Source organism: Salminus brasiliensis, chromosome 4, assembly GCF_030463535.1.
Source record: "Salminus brasiliensis chromosome 4, fSalBra1.hap2, whole genome shotgun sequence".
Classification (NCBI taxonomy): Eukaryota; Metazoa; Chordata; class Actinopteri; order Characiformes; family Bryconidae; genus Salminus; species Salminus brasiliensis.
This window is the reverse complement of record NC_132881.1, coordinates 30238679-30264114: the sequence shown is the minus strand read 5'-3', so window position 1 is coordinate 30264114 and position 25436 is coordinate 30238679. Positions and strand designations below refer to the sequence as shown.

At 37.1% G+C, this 25436-nt stretch overlaps 2 protein-coding genes across 2 annotated transcripts in view; both read right to left on the bottom strand.

The window, feature by feature from the left end:
• prkg2l (protein kinase cGMP-dependent 2, like) lies at positions 1–18848 on the bottom strand. Its single transcript, XM_072676922.1, has 19 exons — positions 18780–18848; positions 16288–16870; positions 13408–13574; positions 13184–13297; positions 12311–12416; positions 11597–11660; positions 11427–11504; positions 11008–11102; positions 9763–9831; positions 9573–9671; positions 8446–8596; positions 8069–8205; positions 7130–7219; positions 6768–6909; positions 6497–6660; positions 4691–4813; positions 3177–3239; positions 2151–2217; positions 1–1008 (listed from the first exon to the last, which is right to left on the bottom strand). The coding sequence occupies exons 2-19, from the start codon at positions 16773–16775 to the stop codon at positions 913–915; spliced, it is 2313 nt and encodes a 770-aa protein (XP_072533023.1). The 5' UTR covers positions 16776–16870; positions 18780–18848; the 3' UTR covers positions 1–912.
• Positions 18849–23875: 5027 nt separating this feature from the next.
• col13a1 (collagen, type XIII, alpha 1) overlaps positions 23876–25436 on the bottom strand; it is a 52754-nt gene continuing 51193 nt past the window's right edge. The window contains exon 39 of the mRNA XM_072677959.1: positions 23876–25277. Within this exon, the coding sequence (XP_072534060.1) occupies positions 25275–25277 (3 nt within the window). The 3' untranslated portion in view covers positions 23876–25274. The remainder of the gene's footprint in view (positions 25278–25436) is intronic.

Below are 25436 nucleotides of genomic sequence, written 5' to 3'. Positions count from 1 at the left end.
TATCACAGGTTAAATGTAAATACAAATAAAATAAAATTAAATTAAATGAACAAACACCTGAAGCTAATCATATTATGTACATAAGCATACAAGTGACAAATTCTGAAAAGTGCTGGACAATATATTACCTAAACCGGTCAAACAAAAACAAAACAAAAAAACATGGTTAACATGGTGTGTAATTTGCTAGATGCTTCAGATTGTTTTGAACTGGACAATTTAAGATTGAATAAAATTGAATAAATTGTGAATTGTGAAATTCAGGTTTACAGTTACAAATAAAAAAGGTTCCCTTTGGTATAATATTGAATACTGAAATGATCAATATTGCCCAACTCTACACTCAGACACACTGATCTGGAGATTACTGATTGACACAAAGAACAGTCAAGAATAGTGCCCTCCTGATCACTGACAACAAACACTTTTTTAAGGAAGATCTGGATTCCAAGTAAAAAAAATTCAAGTGTGTAAAATAAAAGACATGAGTGAATTAGTATCTCTGCAAACGATCAGTTAAAACCATTTTACACTAAAGAATTACTTAGTGATATCTAAGGAAATTAAATGAGGCATGGTCTAGTATGTTCAATACTTTCAAATCTTTTTTTTTCCAAGTCTTTTATGTGCTTCATACATAAGTATTTTTCTTAAATTGTTGAATGGGACACATGGATCCCTGACTCCTGTGTCATACATGCTGTTTGGTGTTTTAGCATCCAGGACAGTATGGAAGTTCTTTAAGACAGCAAGGAAGTTTCTAATACACACAGTAGTAATCACTGAGTAGACAATCATGTCTTTCTGTCTTTCTTTGTGTACTACATCAGCCAGATGTGAGGACTCTCTAGGTTCTGGCTGGCAGCGTCTTAGAAGTGTTTCGTTTCTGGAAGTTTATGGACAGCAGCATCCTTAGAAGTCTTTATCCCAACCAGAAAGTTCATCTGGAGGTTCCTCCAGCTCAGGAGGAAACATGTCGAAATGACTGTGATCCAAAGGGCCTTTCAACTGAATAAATCAAGTTCATATTTAGAACAAAAAACCTTGACAGTAAATATATATATATATTGTAATATATATTACAATAAACAGTTTCATACAACATGAAATACAAGATGAGGAAAACACGAGTATGTTTATTTATGTAATATTATGTAAAATATCATTTACAAGTTTTCAGACACCTAGTCATTCATAGGTCTGCCCATTATGGCAAGATCAAGCCTTACAGCAGCACAGCTTTACCAAACCATCACACTACCACCACCACCGTGTTTTAACCATTGTTAAGATGTTCTTATTGTGGAATAAAGCTGTTTTAGCTTTAGATTTTCTTCAGATGTCTGTCTGCATTCTTTTGTTTTGGTTGTCTGGCCACGTATGGGAATATTACCCACTGTTCCAAGTTTTGCCCTTTGGAGATAATGGCGCTCACTGTATACTTATATAAATTAATAATTTTCTTTCTCATTTCTTTTGGAATGTTTTTGGATCATGGCATGGTGTGTGGTTTGTATTAGTCTACTTTACATTGCTGTGAAGGTTCTGCATAAGTGAAGACAGTAACTGACAGGAAATAAGGTTAGATGTTTTAATAACTGTTAACAATCAAGTGTGATAAATAAGCAAAAATAAGCAACTAGTTTTTTTTTTGTTTTTTTTTACACAACTGTAAGCACCCTGTACTTTTATCTTACATATTGAGAACATGTAGACTTCAGAAACTGTGGACGTGTACATTTTGTAACCTTTTATATTTGTACTTATTACCCAGTAATATCCTACTTTATCTGTATTACTGTGTATCGTCTTTGTTTTTGTTTTTTTTGATGTTTTTAACTTTTTAAAATAACCTGAATCTAGTAGTCCTTCTTTTAAATTGTGTAAAGATGTCATGATTAATAGACCAACAGAAATGCTCCAAAATTACTTGATCTCCTGTAAAGTTGCCCTTTTGGGGAAATACAGTTTTTTTTAGACATATACTAGATAATATACTTAAATTACAAACTGTGCTATAGTTATGTATAGTTAATAATGTATGATTGCATCTTATTAAGTATTTCTTTGAATTTATCTGTCTATTTTTAAACTCTTTTGTATTCTGTATTTATTTATGCACCAATTCAACTACAAACAAGTTGCTTCACCTCTCTCTTTAGTGGAGATGTCAATTTCCTCCGTCTCAATCCCTCCCAGTTGAAACCCTGAAACCACCTGTGAAAGAAGAAGCAATTGAATGCACAAACTCTCTTTATTATAGTGAGCATGTCATGCACTAGGTATCAGATTAGAGGGCTACAGATCCATCAAATAACTTCCTATGGGAAAATAACTAATGATGAACTGGTTTCAAGAACAGAACATGCCAGTGACTAGACACACACTAGACCTCGTACACACAAGACAAGCTCGACACTAAAAATAAGACTCTCAGACAGCGTAAGATAATGCTTGACTCATCAACCATACATTCTCTACCAAACATACATATTTATGACAATCAGCAGCACACATGAGTGTCAGGATGTCTGATTAGCATAATATTCTGTCTATAATTTTGATACCAAGGACACTGGATGGCACTAGATGGCATGACATTAGTCTTCATATATACTTCATATATTTCCACCACCTTTGTATTACAAATGCATAGTAAACATATGTACTCCTCTGTCTGCACAGCCTGGTTTGCCCACAGGACGTGTCTGTGTTTCAGGCACTGTTGCTCTGATGACTGGTAACGGACCACTCAAGTGCGTCAGCATCACCCTGTTGTCTGCAGCTCCACTGCTCTGCTGATGTCTGATGGCAACAGCTGTGTGTCTCATTCTGTCCACTAATTGTTTCCCCTGTGAATGTGCTCTTGGTCTGCTTTTGACAATTTTGCCAGAGTGGGGCTAATTTGGAGAAGGGCTCTGTCTGCTGCCCATTGTGCTAGGACAAACAGAGCAAAGGAGATTTGGCACTGATTCAAAATAGACTGAACAGCAGATTAGTGGGTTTCTGTCTAACAATATATGTTTTGGGCAGAAGAACACCTATGCCAAAGCATGACAATCAGGCTAAAGAATTATTGTGGACATTTGTGGGTAGAATGCCAGGAAAGGGGCTGTGATAGCATCTCTAATAATCTCGTCATTGTATTCTGATTTGCTAGATAGAACATGACCTACTTGTGTTTCTTGATGTCAATGATGCCATTTTTCTTATTGCCAAGTCTTTCTGCAGGATTGAGCCTGAAGACAAAGAGGAACAGAGTAAAAGATTGATTGTAGTGGTTCAACATCCAGTGGTAAATTGGGAAGCTCTGGGCTTTACCTTAGTTCAGTCAGATTATATTTATGTTTGCGTGTTTGGATATTTTAGACGCCAGGTTAAGATCCTGCATGCTATGCTTATTCTACTAAGGTAGCGCAAGACATAAGTCTAAGCTAAATTACCATTTCCATAAAGTTATTGCATCAATTAATTAAACCTATCTAGAATTTTTAATTTTCAGATATTATCAATCAATCAAACTTTATTTATATAGCATGTCTCAGTCAAATCAAATCTTGAATTTTTTTTTACAGATTAAAGAAGCATTAAAAACAAGAATTTCCAACTAAAAAGACAAAAGATGGATGGTAAAATAATAAAAGTGATAACAGAAAACAATGAACAACAAAAATTCAGATTGAAACTGAGCTATTATGTAAAGCACAACTTGTTACTCAATGAAAATGGAATAAACAGAAAACAATCATCAGTAATAAAATATAACAATGAAATAGAATATACATTAAGCAGTATAACTAAATGAAAATGTTTTGTTTTAAATTAGCATTTGAAGAGGTCAATATTTTACAGCTATTATCCAGCTATTACCTTGTCTCTGTACCATGCTATTAACATTATTAACACATGCTAGCTTATACATTTATTAACAGACCACATATCTATCTATATGCAGTTTTTCTAAATGTGCTATTCTACAGTTCAGTAAACATGTACATTCAGCGTGATACAAACTGGTTCTTAGCTCAGTCATGTTTTGTTGCAATCTAACAGCTTAATGTTTCCTAAAATATTAGGTCAGTTTTATCATTAGTCCAAACAATCATCTAGATGACTGTTCTGAGATAATTTAGTGGTGCATTCGTGGTCACACAGCAATTTCTGGACACTTGAAGTGCACTAAAGATAGCTTTTATGGCAGGGGACTATTAGCCCTATTGTTAGTATCCGATGCTCTGTGTGATTATGCCTTTGCTGCTGTCTAAACGGTTCTTTTCTGATGTCACCAATGTTGGACAAACCAGAGTCATTCACCCTTGATTATGGAGATCATCTATTTCGATGTGGATTAAGAGGTTGATACTTGTTTTGTTTTTATTTATCTTTTTATATTGTGTTCATCTTATCCCTTTTTTACAAAACTACTACTGATAAGCCAACCAGTGAGGTCAGGGGTGTATGTTGGTCTGAAATGGTCTGAATGCCATTCTCCCTAAGCCTAAAGATTTTGTTATATCCTCTAGTTGACAGTTGTCTTTGGTCATGCTGACCTTAGGCTCATGTGCAACTGCTTTAAGAGTGCTCCTTTCCATGCTAATGTTTTTCTATAGAGATTACGCAAGCTGTGTGTTGGTGCTGCTTGAAGTAGTACAATGCTAAACCCACAGTAATGTTTACAATGTTGACTTACTTGCAGAGTCTCCTGATTAAATCCTCTGGACGCTTGCTGATCCTTTTGGGAATGTCCACTTTCTCTATGCCGTGGAGAACCATAGTGTAGATCTTGATAGGATCCGACCCTGAGAAAGGAGGACTAGGAGGAAAGATAGAAGAGTCACATGTCATCACATACTATACAATATGCTATATATATGTATATATATATATATATATATATATATATATATATATATATATATATATATATATATATATATATATAGTGGAGATCCGACATTGAGAAAGGTAGAGATAGGTGAATGTAGTGTTAGGAGTCTTGCCCAAGTGGTGCTGTTACCCACTATCCTACACTAACATACACCAGTTCTGTTAAACACTCATGAATAATAGGCCAACATTCTAAATCCTCAATGAGAAATACATTCACTTCTATGTAGATACAGACCCAATAAGGCATCATCTGACAAAGGCTTTGTGGAGCTAATCACCTGCACTTCTACAACTCCTCCTATTATACACCATCAGCCTGTTGCCATGGTAATGCTCTTTGAGGCATCATGGCTGTCAACCGTGCTCTAAGAGGCAGCCTTTTGCTGGATGTGGCACTGAAGGACCACAAAGTGTTAGTCAAGCATGCTTGTCAGTTTCGGCATAGAGGCAGAATGCAACATATGGAGCTATATTAGCTTAGGGCATAACATACGTGATGACGTATGACGTATTCAAGCATGCATTAGACAGAGGCTTAGACAGAGGCTTGGATAATCTGATCGTCCAGTAAAACAAGTCAAATTGAAACAATGTTTCCCTGAAAAGCTGAGACATGCTTGGGATCTGAAATTTCCCTCTTTGGTTTTGGACTCAAGATAACAAGTAAAGGAAGTTAACAACTAATTAAATTCTTATGACCACCAATTAGTACTGTGTAAACTGTAGGAGTGTAAAGAATACTGATATATCGAAGTATTGCAATGTTAAGTTTTGCAACACTTCTCAGTTCTCAGAAACACAGTATTGAGTTTTAATGAATAGTCTACATGCAAAGATTTGTGGCAGTGGTTCATTTTGTGTTGTGTTTAAATCCCGTCCGTTAGATAGCAGTGTTGTATTCTTCAGTCTTCAGATCACTGTTCTGACAGGATAAAAAGTAAACTCTTCTTTTACTCAGGTGTTTATGCAATTGATGATGTGTTTTTATGCTGTGACAGTTTTCCTAAAATTTGATTTAAACAGCCTCACAATATATCACCTTGCGGACAGTACTGCAGTGTATCACTAAATAGTAAATCATGATATACCCCTGTTTCGTGATGTGGTTTACATTGCCAGGTTCTTGCCAATACATCTCCCTTGTAAACTGTATGCCTAAATAATATTTGCATCACATATGTGCCTCAAACCGCGAGAAGTAGTTAAGTAATCCCAATTAGGCTTAGAATAGGAATGAGAATAGTAACACCGCAGTACAGCAGAAGTTAACCTCTGTATTCATAGAAGGAAGAAGTTAACCTCTGCACTCATGTGTCAGTGAACAAACACACACTAGTATATTGGAGGTGAGTGGTTGGAAGCCACCTCAGAGCCCATTGAGAAAATTGGGGTTAGGTGCCTTTCTCAAAATTAGATAACTTTAGGATTATCCAACCAGGACACTGTTTGATGCTTGAGATCCGACCCTGAGAAACGAGGACTACGAGGGAAGATGGAAGATATAAAGATGTATAATAAAGAGTATTAATTTTTCTGGTTAAACTGTCACTTTAAAGGATGATTAGGCATAGAGTGACTGTTTTTCCATACACATGACGATGCCTACCTCCCAGTAAGGAGCTCAAATATGAGGATGCCTAGGGACCAGCAGTCAGCTCCAAAGTCATGGCCTTTATTCATGATAACCTCAGGGGCCACATATTCTGGAGTTCCACAGAATGTCCATGTTTTCTTTCCTAAGCCAATTCTCTTTGCAAACCCAAAATCAGTCTGGAATAAAAATACAGATATAAAACATACAAGCAGACAGGCTGTACATGTTTGTTCCGCTGTAAAGGTACAAAACTGATCAGAGCAATCATGCATTATAAAATCACCATTTTCACGTAGCCCTCGGCATCCAGGAGTAGATTCTCTGGCTTTAAGTCTCGGTAAACAATACCCATTCCATGTAAGTAATCAAAGGCCTCCAGTACACAACCAATACAGAACCGAGCAGTGGCCTCCTCAAAGAAACTCCTAAATAACATTTAACAGAACAGACATAAATGAAAGAAATTACATTTCTGAGAGTTTTATTTTGCATTCTAATAAGTAGATTACAAAAGAAATTATTATCTGAACAATTACTGTCAGTAATTATTATGGTAATCAAGTTACTGTTTTTCTAATGAAGAACAATGGCTGCAGTTACTAGTTACAATGGGTTTGGTGGAGTATAAAAATAACCTACACTCACATGTCCCTTAGTACACTCCATAACTCTCCGCCAAGACAAACCTCGAGAAGCATGTAAACATATTTTTCATCTCGGAATGTCCGGAACAGTCTGACACATGAAACACAAACAAACAAACAAAACAAGTTATAATGAAAATTTATTTTTTTTGTCGTTTTGTTTGTAAGACAGGCACTATAGAAACACATAGAAACATCTAAAATACTTGCTCACAGTAAAACGACCACTCCATGAGGCTTATCTGGAAATGTCTGCAAGCTCGTAGCCAATATCCAGCTAGACTATGCACCCGTACAAAAGCAAATGGGGCCTAAATTCTTCAGGTTGTTCCTTAGCAACCTCTAAAAGGTTCTGTCACCTGCATCCGCTACCCTTAACATTTACAGTATGTGTACATTGGGGCCTCTTTGTCCTAAAAAAATAACAGTACTTGGAGTGTCAAAGGTATCTTATACCACTCTGCAGCCTAGAAAAGCTCCATATTTTCAAATGTAAATCAAGCTCATCAGCAGCATTCAGAATGTTAATGCTATTATGCAACACTTTCACTGACTTAATTAATTAAGCATAGAGAGTTATTCAAGAGGCATTAATATTACTGTCTGCAATTTAGGAAACTGTCTGCATTTTATCTAACATGAATATTCTAATAAAAACTGTATAATGAAATGAATGAAATAATCTGTTAAAAGGCTGTTTATTTTTTATATTTATTTTGAAATCAGCAGTTGACCTTTCAATCAATAGATGAATAAAAATGGTCCAAAATCACTCAGAATAAAATTTTCTATTTGTATATACAACTTCTATTTAAAGCTTTTTATGTATTTTTTACATATAGCTTTATAGCTTCTAAAAAATATTTTACTTTTCTCATAAAGCTATCATTTTGAAGATATAAAATTTAGCCAAAAAGCAATGAGATGTAATAAGACTGACCTGACAATGAAGTTGCAGTTGGTCTGTTGTAGGATGTTCTTCTCTGAGTAGATGTGCTCTTGCTGCCTAGTGTCCACAATGTGCTTCTTTTTAATGCACTTCAAAGCAAAAGCAGTCTCTTCATTTTTAAGCTTCACCTGAGACACACAGTGCAATACAAACCTGAATTTAACTGCAACAAGATTTGATGAGTCAACCCATTCCTGCTAACTCAGCAGTCTGCTTAACCCCAAGATCCTGACTGACTTCATAACTTGCATATTAATTTTGAATTGTTGTTTTTCAATGTTGTTATTCCTGTGAGTTTGATCCACAAAGAACCCAGCGATTAATGAAACGAATACAATTACATTTACTTTCTTTAGAATGGTGCTCACCAGCTCCACTCGGCCAAAGCCTCCCATGCCCAGTGTGGCCACAATATGCAGCTGCTGCAGGAATGAGCAGCTGGACAAGCGTGCAGCTTTTTCCCTCAGACTGCGAAGCTCAGCCGCCTCTGGACCTCGTTCATACAGCGGCGACTGCGTCCTACAGCACCACAACACACACACACACACACAACACTTTTAAATGATATCTTGCTTTTTTATTTGAAAATAAAAGTACAGGTTTATAAGGGCTAGGTGATGTAGTAAGGACACTGAAGCTCTTTAGCAACATTACTTTGTTCACACTTTTACAGGAGAATAATGCTTCACAACACTCATAAGCCAATAATAAACTTTTAGAAAGCTCCTTTGCTGTTTGCTATATGCTGCACAGTCTGCATACACCATGCATTACAGGAACAGAGGTCTCCATAATGTTTGGCACAAAGGTATATTTTCTTTTTAGATTTGTAACACACAGAAATTAAAGCACCTACGTAGGCCTGACATTTAAAGACACCATCAATTTTGGGACATAAGGTTCATGAGTGTGAAGCTTCATTAGTGGAGCTATCCACATTTACACTCCTAAAACTGAAGGTGCTTCAAATCCTTCTTTGACTGATGACAGATGATGATACCACTTTCAGTTTCATAAAGAACCATGTGAGTGTGAAGAACATTATAAAAGTCTAAAGAATCTTAACCTAATGTAAAGGTCTCAGTTTAGGTTCTTCACTCCCACCCCTTAAACTGCAAACTCCAATCTCTATTATAAACAAGTTCTTTACGGAACCAAAAGTGGTTCTACTTCTCCTTTATGTTTAAGAGTGTAGGCTTGAGTCTAGGCTTTTGGTACCTATGGGGTCTGCTGTTAACATGAGGACCAGACTAGCGTCAATGAAAAACAAGGAATCCATAAGAATAAACTTACATCTTATAGACTTATGAAAATCAACTGTTTAGAACATTATTTATGAAAAGAAGGAGAAGACTGGTAAGTTTAACCTTTTGAAGGTAGTTTTTCATTAATTATGATAAATGGTTAGTTTTTATTGTATAATCATATCTAATAACAATCTGGTAACCATATGTCCAGATCTAGTGTGTCTAGTGTGTGTAAATGTGGTGCTTACGCCGCATTCCTCCTCTCATCGCTTATAGAGAGCTGCTCCACGTACTCTCGCAGATACGCTTGCAGCTCCTCATATGTCCCCACCATCTGATTAAAGTTGCTGTGGGAAGCCAGTGGACAGCGTTAGGTGACTGTGTTGAACCAGAAGTGTATGTAGAGACTAATGAGCTTGTGTTGACAAGGTCACTCACTCTCTGTCCACTACCAAACACTGTGTGTCGTTCTCCTTTGCAATGATATTAGCTGAACGAACATCTTCACTGTAGGGAGAATCAGAGTGGTTTACATATTAGCATGCTTGCATAGAAGATAATGAATAATCTGAAAACGTCCTTTGGAGTTTGCCTACTTGTGCCTATTCGAGCTGGCAAGTCTTGGCTTGTAGACAATGGCACAGTGTGATAAAACGAATTCTCTCATGACTAGCATTCCTCCACCCACATCCTTTCATAGAGAAGCACTCAGAAAGAGCCCTCTCAGCAAACAGCACTCAACCACTGAACATGGCAAACAAAATAAAAATTGAACAAGGCACTGAAAGCAGCTCTATCAGATCACAGAGGACACAGTTGTGCTGAAGAGTGAACTGGAGGCTCTGTATAATTAAACCAGGGCAGCAATATAGAGACAAAATACTTCTACTGTGGTAATATTGCTACACATTGCAACTGTGATAAGCCTTGAGAGTATATATTGTTGAATGAAGTGGTAAATCAACAATGTAATGTGGTTAAGGGCCATCCTGTACTATTTGCTAAACAATAAACTTTTACTGAATTACATGAACCACTTGATTACATACGCAGCTTGATCTCTGCGTCATCCTGATGTACCAGTAATTGGATATACACTGTAAAAAGTGGTTTGTCCATTCAACCAACATTTTGTTACCACATTAAGTCATTTTAGGTTAAACGGGCCTGATCATGAGACTGATGCTGTATGATGGGACTGATTTTGTTTCTGTTACTACTGCTAACCACCACTTTGCTTATATCAGTGCACCTGTTCATAACAATGAACTTCTGTGGTATTGAGGTGACTATTCTATTCATTAGCCATTATAAGTGATTTTTACCTAAAGAGGGTATGTCACCTACTATCTTGGTTCTTTAGCTGTTTTCTTTCTCCAGTTTTAAGGGTGTTTGGCTTAGTCTTATTTCTGGATTTTTGTAAAGCTGCTTTGTGACATGAGGTTGTAAAATGTGCTATCCAAACAATTTTAAGTTGACTTGGTTCATTAAAAAATGGCAAAACACTTATCTTAGCATGTGGCTGTTCTGCTCACATCTTCCAGTAATAAAACAAGGGGTCATTTGCATATTGTAGCCTTCCATCATATCAGTTTGGCCGGTTCCAATATTGTGACCTTGACTCACAAACAATATATTGCGGAGCCCTAAATAAAACCAGTGTTAAGAAATAAAGATCCAAACCTTATGAGAGCCTTTTCTCCAAAATAATCTCCCACACCCAGGGTCTTAATCTCCAAAGGATCAGGATAGCCCTCTGTGCTCTGGGTTACTGAAACCTAGGAGTAGGACGAATCAGCAGATTTTAACAATGCTATCCACATACTTCCCATACTTCGCACAGTTATTGCAATTTAACGTTTGCAGCATGCCATCAAATTGAACAGACTAATTACTCTTAGTAATGAAACGTGCAGTTGGTCAGTGTTCTTTCAGCACTGATTGTATTCACCATATGCTCAGAAAAGTATAATGAACTATCATATTGCCAGTATGGGTCATTTTACAGCAGTACAGGTTAAGAACATTTCAGAAGCATTGTACAGAAATACAACACATGATTATTATGTACAGAATTCGTCACTTTTATAGAGACCTCATACCTCTCCTTTAGCTATGATGAAGAAGGTGTTTCCTTCCTCCCCCTCACGGATAATGTACTCTCCTTTATCAAAATAATCCTACAATCAACATAAAACCAATTGAATGCCTCAGTCATGACTGATATATCACATAGCATATCACACTATCAGCACAGAAAAGTGTCACTTACAATTTCTAGACAGTCAACAATTTTGGCAAGCTTCTCCTCCGGAAGACCTTTCAGTAAAGACACACTACAGAAAAATATGTTTACAAAAACAGAAAAGATTGTTATAAAAAACAGGTTCTATATTTTCTATGATTAAATTTATAACAACATGTTTTTGTTGACTGTACATACACAGTATCAGTTTTGCTCATTGTGGTGTTTTTTCAAGTGCTTTTTACTGCTTTAATTACTGAGCTTAAGGTGATGGTTAGACCTGACCTGACTTAACAAGAGCAGTTTCCAGCAGTAACATTTTCAGCTGTTTGTGCTACAGTAGGATTGGACCAGACAGGACAACCTTTGTCCATCAATGAGCTCTGGGGACTATGACCCTTTTGCCAGTTTACCGGTTGTCCCTTCTTTTGACCACTATGTATCGGGAACAAATGTGTTCTGATCCAGTCATCTAGATATCACAACTTGGCCCTTGTCAATGTCGCTCAGATTCTTACACTTGCCAATTTTTCCTGCTTCCAACATATCATCTTCAGGACCGGGCTGTCCACTTCAGGACCTAACTCTCCACTTAACTTCACTTAACTTTTAATGATATGGCTAATCAGTGTATATGTAGCTGCATTAACCACAATAAATATGAGCCATGATGCCACATCTTGATAATGTATCCAATACTAGTCAATATGCACAGATGTGTGTGTTTTGGTATGTTTGCACCTGCGCAGGAAACTGAAGTACTCCTCGTGTCTGGCCTGAGTGGATCTCATCATGATGCTCTGAAATGTCTGCCGGTCCAGAGCCCAGATGTGGGACTGAGTCACAGCTAATACGACAGAACAACTACAATCAGCTTGCAGTGTCATGCAGTCATGCAGGAGTGTTTTTCGTTGTGAGTGCTGACATTTTAAACACTATACACATAATGTATACAGTGGTGTCATGCAAAATTCTATATACACATATATATCAAATATGACACATCAAACTGCTAGTGTGCATCCTGCTCACTCTGCTCTCTCCTTCTGGACAAACTTCATGCAAATTACCACCAACAGCGTCATTTCCACAGTCTCAGCTACACACTAAATATTCAGTACTCAGACTCAAGCAGGAAAGGGGGCAAAATTATGTACTCAAACAGAACTGAAGGCTATATTAGGCCGTACCAGAGGTCAGTCAGCCTACAACAAGTATATAACAAGCATGTCCCTTCACTTGCTTGTGTTTGCAAAGTTAAACCCTTGAATTATTATTATACAGTTATTAGTAGTATTTTCTTATAATATAAAATTTATAATATATTTTTATTTACTATGAAACACATGAAAACAAATGGAAAATGTTATCAGGGGCCATGTAGCGACCTTTTGTATTTAAGGGCATTTTGACAATTTATCTTTGAATAACAATATGCTGTAAATGTATACATTTTGCTATACTTATATTTGCAGATCTGATCATAAGCTTACTATTTTAAAATACTGCAGAAAAATCCAGTTTCACAAGCACTTAACAAGCCCACCACAAGCACAAGCTGAACAAGTCAATCACAAGTCTGGTGGGGATTGTTTGAGCCAGCCACACATTCACCTTTAACAGTAGCAGTTCTCTTGCAGTTGTAGAGTATAGCCAACTCTCCAAAAGCTGTTCCAGGCCGCATCTGACCCAGGAGCTTCCCATTCTGAATGACCTCCAGCAAGCCCTCTGCACATACACCCACCAAAAACCACAAAGTGAAGCACAGAATTAGAGCTGTAGGGAGTATTTTGAAGTAAAGCAAAATGTTGCTGGGTAAGACAAAGCCCATAGCAGACCTGCAAGCACATAGAGGTAGTTTCCAGGCTCTCCCTCCTGAATGACCAGCTGACTGGCTGTGTAGACCTTCTCATACATGCAGTCCACCATCTCTCGAGTGTGCTGAGGCTCCAGCTTCTTCAGAAAGTCATTATTCATAATGGCCTCATTAATTAGTTTCTTGGTGCTGTGGAAAGAGAGTTACTAGTTAGAGACATGTACCCTATTTTATAGCATACAAATCTTAAAGTTTAGCTTGTAACAACTGCTATGATGGATAAAGGACAGATTAGGGCAGAATATTTCAGAAATACACTCACGCGATGATTATGGTAATATTACATAACAAAATGTCTGTTTTAAAGGAAAGTTTGGGTGCAAACATTTATGGTGCCACAACCAGAACTGCTAAACAATGCATGAATTTTATTGTCAAAATATAGTACCTGGGATAAAAACAAAAACTGCACTTAATAAAACTTGATTTAAGAAGCTAAATTCATGTGGTCCATCCCAATCAATATTAATATTTTGCGGCTAAAACTTCTGCTAGCTTATAAGAAGCCAATATAATTTTCTAAAATAATTCATTTTATTATTACAAAAATAATTGCCTATATTTCACTTTTATACTCAATGCTGAGTTGACATGTTATGACATGTTATGTTTGTGGGAGGCTGGTATTTTGTTTTGGGTAATACCATTGTCCTCCATGGAGCTCTGAGTGGCTCAGTGGCCTAATGCGCTGACACTATGGCCTGGGGGTTGCAAGTTTAAATCCTGAGCCATGCCACTTTGCCATTATCAGACAGAGTCTGAGAGAGCACAATTGGCCGGAGGTCTCTCCGGGTGGGTAGCTGGTGCTCTTGAAGCAATGTTGGCCGCCTCAGGTGTCTGTCTGCATTGCTAGGAGCTATGAACGAGTGGGTTAATTGGCAATACTGAACTGGGGAAAAAAGGAAAAAATAGTGTAAATGACTTCATATCCAAAGCAGGTCATTTATTTTTCAAGTTTCTTTCTGCTTCTTTTCAATTTATGAAATTTGGTCCAATGGCTGTACAACCTATAAACAAACATAAACGTGTGTTGAATAAGCATTCTCAGTATCTGTGCTATATGGATCCACACTATTATACTATTATATGTGCTCTGTATGCTCACGCTAGTCTGTTTTCTTTTTTCCTCCCTCTCTTTAGGGCTAGTTCTGTCTCTCATTACCACTTCTGAAGAACAAGGTCTCTCCATTAGCCTAAAATGGAACTTCTGAATGAATTAGAGAGCAGATTTATACAGCCTGTTTAATTAAAACACTAATGATTCTGTCCATGCATACAGATGGCCCACCCTTTGTGTTCTCTTGAGGCTCTCCATCCTCTTCATAGTGTGTTATGGTAATGCATGCTTTTCAAGCCTGCTCTAGGAGGAAGATACTACAAAGCCTTGTCAGAAGCGTTCTAGTGTTTCCCCTCTCCAAGAGAGTCAGGGTATTATACAGTGACTTGATAAAGAAACAAAACCACATAGTTTGATCACCCTTTGTACTAGGAATGGGACAGTACGAAAATGTCAATGATCAATTTAATCAATGGCCAAAATCATCCGGTATTGCAGTGTTAACTTTCAGAACTTTAATTAAACTAGATCATATGTTTTAAAGACCAACTAATTTGAACATTTTCAGGCCAATAAAGTATGGCTTAATACTGACCCACTATGTGCTCAGAAAAAAAAATTAAACTTTGTGTGATAAAAGACGGCAGAATACTTCTATGTCTGATACTGATGTTGAAACATTGCGTATTGGTAACAAAAGCAGCCTGACATTTTTAAAAATAAAAACTATTAAACTTTAATGAAGCTCTTCACTTAATATGAACATCTGAATGTAGACTTCCATGGTCAAACTACTTAGTGACTGTGCTGCACAGTCTGATAGCAATACCCATCAATACCATATTGCCATCTCAACTCAACAACCTATGTATCTACTTCCACTGTGGTGTTTATAAAGTTGATAATTGTACATACTTCTCAGCGTAATTAACGTTTTATAGGGATGTCTCAATCCTATTCAGCAGATTGGGATTAGGGTCGTTCCAGACATATGTTAATGAATCGGGTATCGGCTATTTTAATCCTGATCCAGTTCCGAGTCTTAGTTTGGACCACAATGATCAGTGCACCATCTGGTGTCCTCAAGGCGCCATTAACAAACATTATTGTCCAGCTGGCAGCACTGGGGAACGTTCTCAAAAGGTAAATAAATAAGTTTAGAGTCTCTGTGTGGAGATATTTTACAGTGGAACATGAAAACAGAACATCATACCTAAAACCTAATTAAAGCATTGCTGAACCTCAGTTCTACCAACTGCACCGGTGCCAGAACCGCATGCCATTCTTTGTTTTTAAATTAGAACTTAAGACCACATTTAGAACTAAGTGAAGGCTAATGCTACTGATCATACACACACACATGATAGAGACCTAAAATCTAGAGCATTCACCTCACTATAAACCAGTTAATTCACATTAGTAGTCGACAAAAAACAGATATCAGTACAGAGTGTGTAGCACTACACACACACACACACACACACACACACACACACACACACATAAAACGTAACTGCAGTGTTTTAAAGGAACTGGGAATTGAGTGGTCAAGGAGGTGAGTCAGACTGGAATATAAGATATTTAATTTAATTTCAAATATATTGTCATTTTAAGAAAAGTTTCTACTAAACTAAACTAATTCAGCAATACGATTTGAGCGGGGAGACAATATAACCTGATTGGGATCTGATCTGTAAGATTTTAAAAGGTATGTTTTGTATTTTTTATCATATAACATATAATACGATCCTTAGCCTGCTCCTTCAGTGTTCTGACCCCACTCACCTTGACTCTTTGCGTATGCGTGTTCTCTCTATGGACACATGATGGCCCCTGTGTCCGTTGCAGAAGTGTCCTGATGTGGGCTCGGCTGACACACCCTCCTTGGCCTTGAGGCGGCGGTGCACCTCTACAGCCACCCTGTGGAAGCGCGTGGATCCCTGGTTGATGACGCTAAGCAGCCTGCGGCTGTGCCTGGCTGGGGCTGGAGGTGAACGTCCCAGGTTGTTATAGCCAATGGCATCCTGAAGCTTATCGACCTGCAACACTTTGGCTTCCAGCTCTCTCTGCAGAGTCTGCAGCTGCAGCTCCTGAGCACGGAGCTCCTGGTCCCGGCGGGCCAGTTCCTCTTCCAGTCGGGCGATCCTCACCTTCAAGTGCTCTGCAGACTCCCACAACGGAGTCTCTTTAACACTGGATCCCAAGCATGTCTCCTCTAGCCGAGGGGCTTTGATCGAACCATTCCCCATAACCAGAAAGTAACCAGGAACCATAGAGACGCCTTTTAGTTTGTCGAATTACCTCACTGTATGGACACTGATGCCTGTCCAGACAGATTGCAGGTACATTCCCTTCCAAACAAAATGTCCTAGATTCAAAAAGAAAGAAACAAACAATAACTGAACACCCCATGTTTTGTTGTGGAATCATCTGACCATACTGTGTCCTAAAATGATACATTGTAAAAAAATGACTTTTAATTACTAGAACTGACTGTTCACATGCTGCTTAATATGTACAGGTGCAGTCGGACATTTGCATACACTTATTATGGACTGCAATGTCATGTTGTTGGGAGGTGTAGCCACTTTGTCAGGGTCTGGTAAAAGACCCACACTGTCACCCTGAACTGAGAGGAAGTTGGTTTGGAGGGTCAGGCACAACCCAGGAACCACCAAAGCACAGCCCCCCAATGAACTGGAATCTGCTGGAACACCAGTGTGACTGCCAAAGCCACTGCTCCAAAGTCGTCACCTTTAAGCTCGACTAAAGTTTGCAGCTGACAACGTGAACCAAAAAAGTAGGAAAGTTTCAATAGTCATAGATACATCTCCTTTACTTACTGATAAACTCCAAGAGCACTGTACAAATGTTGATTGAGATGACAACATGCTTAACACTGTTTTGGTACTGGTCCATTACACACAATGGAACTCTTTAGCACAGGGTTCATACACTTTGACCAATTTCAAATTCTTTCCATGACTTTTCATATTTAGTCCACGCTAGTAGCTGAAAGACTGTCCAGACATGCCAAAACTGTGCATGCTCATATGAAATATGGGCAGCAATTGGTCATGTGAAAAATGTTGCTACTATAAAAGTTTGTGTTATATATGATCATATAAAATGACAACAGGAGTTCATTACAATATTTCCCATGACTTTTAAGTAGTTTTTTTTTTATTGAATTTTGTTATTTTTCAAGGACTATTTAGTACTAGATTTTAGCATGTTTATTTACCATGGCTTTCCAGGTTTTCCAGGATCCGTATCAACCCTGTTAGCATAACCTCAACCCATCAACTAAATGGTTGAAATTTTGACACATCTGGGAGTTTCAAAAGGACAAAGACCCAAAACACACATCAAAAAATGTTGTGAAATGGATAAAGGAAGCTAGGAAGTCTGTGCTAACAGTAAGCCTTTAGATGGTCTGACCTCAAATATGTGGACTGTGCATGGACTGTCCATGCCAGGAAAACATCAAATTGAACTGAACTCTATTAATTCAGCCAATAAAAGTTTTAAACATCCAACCAGAATTGTGAAAACATGTTGATGGCTAGCAAATGCAAATGGCCAAGATATATTTAATATATTAGGGGTGATGTTTGTGTATTTGTGTATCTGACTGAAAATAAAAGGAACTAATTAAATCTTGTCAAAACACAGATATTTACAAAATAGAAATACTGAATATTTACACATGAACTTATATTACATATTCTATACCCACATTATACACACACTATACATACTCTCTATTTACAATACTGCACTGGTTTAAAGCAATTTAGGTTGATATAGAGGTGGATATCTGAGATGTTTACATTGTTACAGTGTGTTGCATGGGGTGAAGGTGTGGTGATACCCAATTACTTTATTTTTGCCATGACAGTCACATCCATAAGTGTTAATAAACTTGACCACAGTTGTATATTCCACCCCTTAACTGGTTCAGTTTTCCGTGATACTGGATATATACGCTTACAGCAGAGCATCTTAAAAAAGGATGACAAGAGTTACAGTGATAAAACGCAGCGGTCAGCCTCGCAGCTGAGAGCAGCACTGTTCAGATATCCACTAGCAAGTGTCTGAAAAGTCCACTCAGCTGTCCTGCTGCTGTTTTGCATTTGAGTAATGGCTCTGGGGTCTCCGGAAACAAATGTGTAAACAGGGAGGCTTCCATGCAGCAGTTAAAAAGGCTAGAAAGGGATAAAGGTATCGCTGATAAATACAGAAAGCTGGATCCGTTAGCAAAACACAGGACTTACCGCGTCTCTGCGCTACTCCGTCTGTTTCAGTGACCTGCTGTGTTCTCCCGTCAGGCAGCAGCAGGTTGTGCTGCAGCAGGAGGAGAAGACTGGCTGCTGGACTGACCTGCTGCTGCTCTGACAATCACAGGCGCTGCACTACAGTGCAGAACAGAGCAGTGAGGCACTGCGACCTCTAGCGGTGCTTTTGGTAACGTGGAAAACTTCAATAAAACTGAGACTATGACAGGTTTGAGATGCTTTGAGACGTTCTGGCAGGAAAACCACCACTTTTATAAAGATGTGGAAGCTCAATGACTGTTTTGTGAAATAAAGCAAATAGCTATATTTGCATTGCTTTACAATTTACCATTCACAACAGTTAACTGTGAGTGGCTTAGCTGACATCTCAACCTTTGAATTATGCATATATTTAGAAAACTACAATTCCCCTTTAAGAACAAATGAAAACAAACAAACAAAAACAATTATTATATTAAAAACATTTCAATTTTGTCTTCACACTGCCGTCTTATTTATAAAGAGATATATAAGATCTACCCATTAAAACCTTTGTGGCACCTTGTATAGCTCATCTTTAAAAACAATGAACAAACGTGTTGCTTGTTTTTTTTTCAACCATTTATTGAGTGACATTGACTGAATATTTCAAAAACATGTTTTCTCTATGAATAAAAAATGGTTAATCTTTATATGGAGACAGTAAAATGTAACTAATAAATAAATCTTTGGTTTGTATTGGGTGTCCCAAAATGCATACACTGAATCTGTATTAACAAATCTTTACATCTCTATTCAGTATTTGAGTTCAAAACATACTTTTGAAAGAAAGACGAAGCCAGGATGCAATCCAAAGTCAAGTTAAAGAGGCCTGTTGTAGAAGAGCTAAACTAATGAAAGTGTTAGATGAGTACACTGAAGTGCAGAAAACCCACATATCAGCATGCAAGTGATTGTTCCTGATAGCATGTACTGTTAAAGTGACTTACTGTGTATAAATGCCCTTATTTCTATCTTCAGTTAGATATTAACAAAGAAAACCTACATCTAGTCCCATGTGTGCATGCTTTCTGTAAGTCTGATTTAAAAGAAAAGTGGATTTTGTGTATTGTGAGCTCAAAAATAAAGTAGTAGTATCCTGGTAAAGCACAAAAAAAGAGATTTATAAATAAAAATCAGAATGAATCGAACATAGACTGGCATTCAAGTCTACAACTGTCAAATCTTGTCTATGTATCCAAAAAGACTTGACAGCTGTTACAATAGAATAAGAGAAGAGTTCAGCCACACAGAGTGAGTTCAGATAAAAAAAAGTAAAAAAAAACAAAAATGTTTATGTCCGACAGTTAAATGTAGTATGTAGAAATTTGTATCAAACCAATTTCATATAAAATGTGGATCTAGATTTTTCTTTTTTTGTTAAAAGGTGATTCTCAGATATACCGTATACACTGACAGTACCATAGAGACACCTTTCTCAGTGCTGATGTTTATCTGCATCCACTCTGCTGTCTGTTCAACACGGTCTTGGCTGGTATTGCATGCAATTAGAAAAATAACCTTAACAATCTACAAAATGTTCAACTGAAGACCATCTTCAGCCTCCAAAACAATTAAACAAACAAAAACAAAAACAAAGCAACACATAACTGTCTAAAGATTCCAATTTCAGAATAAATGAATGAGTTTACCTAACCATACTGAGTATACCATATTTACTAACATATTGTACACATGAAGAATGCCCTGTACAAAGGACAAGATAAGATCAAGACACAGTACAGGTTGTGTCATTAGGGAAATGTTCTTTTTAAAAAATAAATGACATACAGTACAAACAATATCTATACACACTCCATACAATGTGCAAATCAACAGTCATAAAAATTATATATATATATATATATATATATATATATATATATATATATATATATATATATATACAGAAATTGTGTGTTTTAGTGTAAGCACTAAATCCCATTTGTAAATTCAAATCATCCAACCAGGACATTAAACAAACAACACAATAATAAATACTAACACTGCAGTTATTTGGGTCGGAATATATCTGAAGCTTATTAAAGCCACATCCAGGTATTTGCAAAACTAAAATATTGTTCTGAATGTCACTGACTAATGTTACTGCTTCAGAAAATGAATGCCTGGATAGTCTGATTTTGCCAATTTTGTTTCGTTTCAGAATTCCAAATGGAAAAAGCTGCTGTACTTTTCGTGTTATACACACACGCACACACACATGAATGGTATTAACAAAGCATTGAGAAGCTGCAAGTCTCAAAAGGTGACTTCTTTAATAACAAACACTAACTGTGTTCACTGGATGAAGTCTTGAGCTGAGGACAGCTGTCAAAATACACTATGACTTCAGGAATGCTTCTGTGCATTAATAAACACCTCGTCATCATCCAGCTGCTATCATACATGAAACCAGGTGACAGTGTCGCTTTGAAAAGTGATAAAGATATTTCCAGTTTTAAACGGTGGTTGGGGTTGGTGTGATAATGTCATATACTGAGCTGCACCATGTGTGTATGCCTTTCATGCATCTGCGGCTTTGATAATAATAACTGTGTACCGGACAACTAAAAATAGGCTGTTACTGCATTAACAGCTGTTCAGAGTCTCTAAACAGAACCTGCAGCTCCACTTTGGCCTTCCATACAAAGTAAACTTTTAAAAATGTTAAAAAAAATCCCACCTCTTGAGGATCACTAAAAATAAAGATCATAAACACCTTTGTGAACAGAAGGCTGAAAAGTAATGTCTTAAATAAACAGCAAAACTAATGTTTCATGGATGATTAAATACCGTTCAAAGGCAATCAACAAAGTTTAGCTGCCCAGAAAAAAACAAAAACAAAAACCCCCAGCTTTTCTTTATACCATGATATGTTTATAATACAAATGTGATCTATTATGTTCATTTAAAGCAAATATGAATCGGAACCACTGTAATGACATTTTAAACTTTCTACTGCATTCTGTGTTATATAATTATAATTATAATTATAATTACACCAGTATAGAAGTACTGTAGAAATCCTGCACTAGTATAGGAGTATTGACAATCTACACTAAATGACAGTACAGTAACTACAGTAACCCCATATGTTCTACAACTGTCGATGCCAGTCACTATTTCTGGGCATATATGAGATATATGGAGATAGCTGTACATTTGTTACGATTTAATGCCATTGTGACGTGTCATAATATCACAATATATAGATATATTTTCATTTTACATTGAAACAGTTTGCATTTCCTGTATATACATTTAAACACACTGTGAAATGAGTGGAGGTGTCAATCTGCGAGTAAAGGCTCAGACACTCGCTGCCACTCTCAGATTGACAAACGGCAGTGAAAAACTGAAATCAGGAATCATCAAAAATTTGTTCTTTTTCTTGTTTGGTAGTCTGGAAACACATGAACACTGAGATGAGATGTTCAGTGAGCTGCGCTGAATTCTCGGATCACAGTTACTGGTGTAAAATAAAAAAAAAGAAAAGTACAATACTACAAAATGTCCTTTTTTCACATAGTGAACAAGATAACAAAAGAAATGAAAGTGTATAAAATGTGGTGAGAGTGATACACTATCGGTGTTATGGCCGTTTCTTCTGTGAGGCCCTCAATTCCTTGCATAGGTCCTATCAAAGTCAAGTTTGCTCATCTCCGCCCCTCTGTGGGGCCTCCCAGTAATGCAGGGCTTGCTGTAGCCCACTGGAACATCCATCAAACAGCCTCCACAGAGCAGAACTCAAAGATCTCCTACAATCTCTTCAAGTTTCCTTATGTAGCTTAGAACAAAGACTCGGCACAACCAGGCGGCTCTCTTAGTAGTGTTACTTCTTAGCCAGCTGGAAAGGATTCTGACCCTTTTAATGAAACAAAGACAAGTTACTCCAGTGATGCTGGTCCTTTAAGTATACTTCATGGAAATTAAAGGGGCCATAATGTATATTTAGTCTTGCTTTAAGTCTACTTGTAATTCATCCATAGATTTATGCACCAAAATAATTGTAATATTTTTATATTATTTTAATAAATAAACAAGCTTTAACAAGCTGTTTTGCATTAAGCCTGTATGTCAATGACCTAGGTCTTGATTGGCTCACTGAAAAAGCTGTGCTGAAATTTCCCAAAAGGAACTGTGCTAGGCTTCCCAAAAGATGATTCTTAAATATTCACAGTGACCATTACTCTCCCTACTAGTCAAGCCCAAATTAAAATTCAATCAAATTTATTGAAGATAAATGTAGCTGTGCAGTGGTGGCTCAGTGGCTAGAGCAATGGGTTATTGATAATAAGTTGTGGGTTTTTAATACCTGGGTTTGCTAAGCTGCTATTGTTTGGCCCTTGTGCAAAGGCTCTTAACTCTTTCTGTGTGAATGTGGTTTTCTTTGTTATAATTGTTCTACTTTTGGATGTCTGGGTCTTTTCCACTCCAATAACAGCAGTGGTCACCAAGCTTTCCTCTGAAGATCGACCTGCAGGTTCCATCTCAAATGTTACACACGTCAGTTAGCTAATAAAGGACTTCTGAAAACAATGAGATGGATCAGGTGGGCTTCATAATGCCTGAATGTCTGCAGGAAGGCATGTTTCCAGGAGCAGGGTTGGTGAAAACTAGTCTGCAGCAACAACCTTCCGTGTCACTCTTATGTGAATGAGCCGTCACCTGTACATCAACTGGGTGTGTACTGTATATATTCAAAATCTCATTATAGTTTACATAGTAAATCATACTCTTTTCTGTTTTATGGCCCCTTTAATGTCTACAGTCTACACGTGTCTGAAGACAATAGTCTAATAGTATGAAATCACTCAATTTACCAAGTGCAAGTTAGAAGAACACAAACACAAGACCAAAGTGAGTAGCAGAAAAATAACACACTCAAGCAAGTTTTTCTTTTGGCAGGCAAAATGGATCTGTCCTCCCAAGGCCATGCCCGAAGTCAAACAGCGAGATTGTGCAGATTCAGTAATTTATAGATTTCAGACTTTCTAACCATCAGAACAGAAAAATAATTAAAAATATTATGAATAAATAAGACGTGTTTAAAATAGTAAGAGTTTGACTACAATTTATTTTCTTTTTGATGTTCATGTAGATAGCTTTTCTGACATTCTGACATTCCTCATGACTACTATGGCAGGGTAGAAGCATTACAGCACATGTTAGTATGAGGTATCACAGCCTGATGATGAGTTTGCTGAAGCGGACTATTGTAGCAGACTGTAGTTCATCTCAATGAAAGGCAAAATGGAATTCAGACAGAGCTTTTCATGGTAAGCAGCAGCAATCAAACACAAAACATTAATTTCATCAAACAAATCACTTCTTCAACACTTGTTACACAATAATAATCACAAGAACAAAACACACAAACAAATGTTAGCTAGGGGCCTTCCTCGTGTGACCCTAACATACTGTACTTTATGAACGAAAAGCATAACGTTTCCATTAAGTAAAATGTGTGTATTGCTTGGCTTCTTTCTTCATTTCTGCTGGTCAGATGAGGTACAATAGGGCACAGGAGCGTAATAGCAAATGCAGCAGCTTGCTAGTCAGTGAGCAGCAATATACATATGATATAAATTAAAGGAAGACTTCATGAGTATTGGTCAGATGTGTAACATGGCTTTGGCACTATTCTAACACAAGGTCAAGAGCTTACAAAAAAGTAGTTGCTCAAAGCAAGATTCAGAGCCGTAACTGCTAAGTTATGTCTCCATGTATGTCTTATCAAAGTTAAAATAATGCATAGAGAGAGAGAATTCCTTTTAAAGCTGCCCAACAACTGTTCTGTTATTTGTTAACTTTCTGGAAGTTTGGACTACAAAGATTCTTACAGAAAACCCTCTCAAAGAGATTAAAATATTTACTGAAGGTGTGTCTACAAATACCAATAATTTATGCACTGCCAGTCATACAAGTAAACGGTTATAGAAATCTCGCGAGTTTGATGAGACTTATGGTAAGCACATTGTTATAAATGAGCCCTTGTAGCTTCCAGTAAACATTCGAGATTACAGTGTTGCGTCTGTCGGTTCCGTGTAACTTTTGGTGTCGATTTTAATCTCAGAAAGGAGGGTTTTCCTCATGGAAGGCCACTTCAAAATTCCAGCTCCACTGATCAGTGCAGCATGGTCTGTTACATCTCATCATAACACCATTATAAAATAAGTTAATAGGCACATATCAGTTAACATAATGCACAAATATCATGCATATGCTGCCACAGTATACTTCCTCCTTAATCAAAACATTTTGACATAATGCATAGGCACAGTATAAAATCCATTACTTAAACAATATTACCAGTATTAAAAATAAACAATCTGTACAAAAGTCCTGCCAGTATTTTTGTGATTTTCTGTATTTTTTTCCATCATATAACAGAGCAAAACAATACAAAAATAAATATTCTATGTACAATCAAACAAGGCATTCCCGGAATTAACGTCACTGCAAAACAAGAAGCACAGAGAACACAGCATGTTATTTCATGCATGGAGGCTTAGAGATGTTTTGTTTTCTAGAGAAATGTTAAATTTTTAATGCATTAAATCAATATACGATTAATATAATATATAATATATATAATACAATTTAAACTATGACTAA